The following is a 1,715-nucleotide window of genomic DNA, read 5'->3' on the forward strand; positions in this document are numbered from 1 at the left end:
GGTCTAGGTTTGGGTCTGGGTCTACAGCAGCTGTTCTCTCTAACGTGGTTTTTGTCCAGACTCTAGTCTGGATCTGGACCTGGACCTGGGTCTAGGTTTGGGTCTGGGTCTACAGCAGCTGTTCTCTCTAACGTGGTTTTTGTCCAGACTCTAGTCTGGATCTGGACCTGGATCTAGTTTTGGGTCTGGGTCTACAGCAGCTGTTCTCTCTAACGTGGTTTTTGTCCAGTCTCTAGTCTGGATCTAGATCAGGATCTGGACCTGGGTCTAGTTTTGGGTCTGGGTCTACAGCAGCTGTTCTCTCTAACGTGGTTTTTGTCCAGTCTCTAGTCTGGATCTAGATCAGGATCTGGACCTGGGTCTAGTTTTGGGTCTGGGTCTACAGCAGCTGTTCTAACGTCTCGTCTCTGGTGTTCAGGTGAGACTCTGGGAGTCCCGGACACCGTGATGGGCCTGACCCTGCTGGCTGCTGGGACCAGTATACCTGACACCGTGGCCAGTGTGATGGTGGCCAGAGAAGGTACCTGAGAGTCAAACACACCTGCTGGAGCTTTAGTCCAGCTGTGAACCTGCCTGTCTCCTGTGTCGGCAGGTAAAGCAGACATGGCCATGTCCAACGCAGTGGGCTCCAACGTGTTCGACATGCTGTGTCTGGGTCTGCCCTGGTTCATCAGGACCGCCTTCGTGGACACCAACACCCCGGTGGAGGTCAACAGCTCCGGACTGGTCTTTGTTTCTGCCACTCTGCTGTTGTCCATCGTCCTGCTCTTCACAGCCGTGCACGTGAACGGCTGGAAGCTGGACTGGAAGCTGGGAATCGTTTGTTTAGTTTGTTACGTCCTGTTTTCCACGCTGTCCATCCTGTATGAGCTGGGGATCATCGGAAACAATCCCATAAAACTGTGCGGCAACTGAAAGCTGAGCGCAGAGGACTGACGCAACGTTTGTAAAGGAAACTTGAAAAACTCAAGAGTGACTCCAAACAACAAACTGAATTTACTGCAGTGATGTTTGTGTCCATCTTCAGAGTAACTCTGAACTCAGCCGCCATCTTTAAATACCCACAATTCATCTGGGTGACTGTTTAAACCAAGACCATTAAAAACACCTGACAAAGTGCACAAACACAATAACCAGTACACAAAGACTGAGAGTCAAACTGCTCAACCAGTGCTCACTACATCCTTGTAGCAGGAGCCTGTATCTGCCCCAGTCCAGCTACTGGTCTGATTAAAGATAGGCCAACACCACTGAGAGGCCTGAGCTGGCAAATGAGAGAGTTATCATTAGAGGCTAGCTACTAGCAAGGATAAGCTAGCATTAGCATTGGAGAGGTTAGCAACTAGCATGCTCACCTACTTTATTAGACACAAACTTTCTTGAAAAAAGACAACTTCCTCTAACAAGTCCCAACTTGATAGTTCTGGCTTTTCTTATCCATGCTAGTCACTAGCCTCTCTGATGCTAGCACCAGCTGATCCATGCTAGCCTCTCTGATGCTAACACCAGGTAATCCATGCTAGTAGCTAGCATCTCTGATGCTAACTCCAGCTAGTCCATACTAGTCACTAACCTATCTGATGCTAACTCCAGCTAATCCATGCTAGTCACTAGCCTATCTGACACTAATTCCAGCTAATCCATGCTAGTCACTAGCCTATCTGACACTAATTCCAGCTAATCCATGCTAGTCACTAGCCTATCTGAAGCTAATT

At 48.9% G+C, this 1,715-nt stretch overlaps 1 protein-coding gene across 1 annotated transcript in view; it reads left to right on the plus strand.

Annotated features, from left to right (window-relative positions):
* Window positions 1–1,709, plus strand: part of slc24a5 (solute carrier family 24 member 5) — a gene marked incomplete at its 5' end in the record, with an annotated part of 11,613 nt that extends 9,904 nt beyond the window's left edge. Inside the window, 2 exon segments of the mRNA XM_014025976.1 lie at window positions 419–520; window positions 593–1,709. Of these exon segments, the coding sequence (XP_013881430.1) occupies window positions 419–520; window positions 593–915 (425 nt within the window).
* Window positions 1,710–1,715: the final 6 nt, after the last annotated feature.

Source organism: Austrofundulus limnaeus, unplaced genomic scaffold (genome assembly GCF_001266775.1).
Source record: "Austrofundulus limnaeus strain Quisiro unplaced genomic scaffold, Austrofundulus_limnaeus-1.0 Scaffold513, whole genome shotgun sequence".
Taxonomy (NCBI): Eukaryota; Metazoa; Chordata; class Actinopteri; order Cyprinodontiformes; family Rivulidae; genus Austrofundulus; species Austrofundulus limnaeus.